Below are 2,696 nucleotides of genomic sequence, written 5' to 3'. Positions count from 1 at the left end.
TATGAACAGGGAAAACATACATCATACCTATGGATTAAGCCTCGTTAATTAAAACAATAGAATGATTGGCTCGATGCCACATGGCATGATTAATCAGTAATATTTGCAAAAAAGCATTGCATGTATATTTATAATACTAATTAACTTTATATTACCACTTGCCCACCTCCGTTGAAAAATGCAAAATAAAAGAATTCTCACTTTTGGCCACCTTTGCTTTTCTCTTTCTATAAGTAGTCCGCATTTTGAGTTCAAAACCATATAACCCCTTTCTTTGTACTCCAATAAAACATGACCAGTGAACTTAGAATCTCGAATCGTGTCCTCGTATTTATCGGGTTGATACACGTTATAACACATGTAGTTGCTGGCCAACAGCCAGTTCCTTGTTACTTCATATTTGGAGACTCATTGGTTGATAGTGGTAATAACAACGCACTCAATACGGCTGCTAAAGCCAATTATTGGCCTTATGGGGCTGATTTCCCACAAGGTGTTACCGGTAGATTTACTAATGGTCGAACCATCGCGGATATCATCGGTCCGTGAAGTATATCACATTTACACATTTCTTTTAGAGAAAACACAAATTAATATATTGTTTCCTTGATTACAGGCGCACTTCTAGGATTTTCTAAGTTCATTCCACCTTATGCTACAGCAACTGACCAAGAGATCAGCGCCGGAGTAAACTACGGCAGTGGTAGTGCTGGTATCAGAGAGGAATCTGGAAGTCATCTGGTAATCAAAATCTATTAGTATTCGATGATTTGTTCTTGTTTCCAAGGCATCCATAATTACAAAATTTATAGGTTAAACACAGTTTGACAGTTATCTTGCTATCTCATTATAGGGTGATCGGGTCAGCATGGATGTTCAATTACTTAATCATGAAAAAATAATTAATCGCCTCACAGGCTTCGACAACAACAAAACATTTACTAATGAATACCTGAAAAAATGCATTTACTTGGCAAATATAGGAAGCAATGACTACATTAATAACTACTTTATGCCTACCATTTACCCTACCAACACCACATACACCACCGACCAATATGCAACAACCCTTGCCCAACAGTACTCCCAACAACTAAAGGTACATAAACCTTAACATTTATTTTGGTTCATATCAACACTACTTGTTTTTTAAAATTTGTTTCACACGATAGACGTTGTACAATATGGGAGCTCGGAAGATTGTTGTGTTTGGTCTTGGCCAAATAGGATGCACTCCAACTGAGATAGCAAGGTATGGAACCAACGGGAGACCTTGCGTACAGTGGATCGATGACGCGGTTAAACTATTTAATGACAATCTTAAGAGCCTTGTTGATGAGCTCAACTCTAATTTTTTTGATGCAAGATTCACTTTCATCAACCTTACTAGTATATCATCACCACAGGGAGGTAAAGCACGAGTGTAAACATATCGAATTTGTATTGTGCTCCATGTTGACTACAACATAATATGTAACTTTAAAAGGGGCCAGCCATAACCGTCTGACATCTAATACCACACTGTTTTTAATGGCCATCCAAATAAAGGTTGGACCACCATTTTGGCCAAAAAATTTTAAAGTTTGATTGTCTATGGTTGGAATAGCCGTCTGGATAGAAGTCAGGTGACTTTTTTACGATAAAGTTTCAAGTTGTTCTGTCTATAGTCATAACAGTCGTCAGCATATTTGTCGAACGGTCGTTAAAACCAATAATTTTCAAAGTTTGAGATTTTTTTTTAATTATTTTTTTATGGGAAAAACGACAGTCTAAGTGTTTTATGGATGATCATTTAATGGTGTGAAACTTGATGTGGTGGACGTAGCTATAGCCTATAGCACGACCCCTTTTAAAATGGGTGGTATTTGTTTAATTGAATGCATGGGTTTTGCAGATATACCAGAACCAAATGCTACTTGTTGTCAAATAAGGGATGATGGTCAATGTGTTCAGGATTCAAACCCTTGTCTTCTTCGAGCTTTGACTATTTTCTATGATGGTTTTCATCCCAGCGAAATTACAAACAGTGTCATTGCATCAAGGTCATACATTGCGGTGGCTTCCACGGATACATATCCATATGATATTAATCGTTTGGCTAGCATGAACATCGAATAAGACTGAGTGATGCACATACCTTTGTCGTTCTGTTGGACGACTTAATTCAAATCTCCATGTTATCTATCTTTTGTTTATGCATGTGTCGAATAAAGGGTTCAACCTTGGACCGAGCATTTAGTTTAATTTGGGATTCTTCCTATCTTGTTTATGCTTGAAGCTTGTTTAAGTTCGAAGTTTGTTCTATGCTACTATCTGATTCATTCCAATCCACTCTTTTCATTCGACTTGTTCTTTATAAAACCTTTTATCATTATAAACAGATCCAACAATTTCCATGCATGCATTACAAATAAGCAAATCAAATAAGATAATAACATCTTATAATATGTGTATGTTTATATTCAAAGCTTCTGTTATAACAATATCCACAAGTTAGTTAATGAGGTACCATATATTGTGCGAATCAGATAATGTTGTTCACTACCATTAAAGGGGGAAAAAAAGCCAAAAACGAGCATCAAAACCGTCACAAAGATAGTTGCGAAGGTTTTTTTGGCCAAGACAAAACTGTTGTCCCTAATATGATATGGGACGGTTTATACAACAATCAACATGTCAATTTAAAGTGACATACG

The 2,696-nt window shown here is 36.3% G+C and overlaps 1 protein-coding gene across 1 annotated transcript; it reads left to right on the top strand.

The window, feature by feature from the left end:
- The first annotated feature begins 291 nt into the window (after nt 1-291).
- LOC143586583 (GDSL esterase/lipase At5g45670-like) lies at nt 292-2,336 on the top strand. Its single transcript, XM_077068099.1, has 5 exons — nt 292-541; nt 617-741; nt 854-1,099; nt 1,173-1,410; nt 1,895-2,336. The coding sequence occupies exons 1-5, from the start codon at nt 292-294 to the stop codon at nt 2,116-2,118; spliced, it is 1,083 nt and encodes a 360-aa protein (XP_076924214.1). The 3' UTR covers nt 2,119-2,336.
- The last annotated feature ends 360 nt before the right edge of the window (nt 2,337-2,696 follow it).

Source organism: Bidens hawaiensis, unplaced genomic scaffold (assembly GCF_021521415.1).
Source record: "Bidens hawaiensis isolate Kalapana, Puna unplaced genomic scaffold, B.hawaiensis_p1.1 tig00034708_1, whole genome shotgun sequence".
Lineage (NCBI taxonomy): Eukaryota > Viridiplantae > Streptophyta > Magnoliopsida > Asterales > Asteraceae > Bidens > Bidens hawaiensis.
The sequence above is the reverse complement of the archived record's forward strand: the minus strand, read 5'-3'. Positions and strand labels throughout refer to the sequence as shown.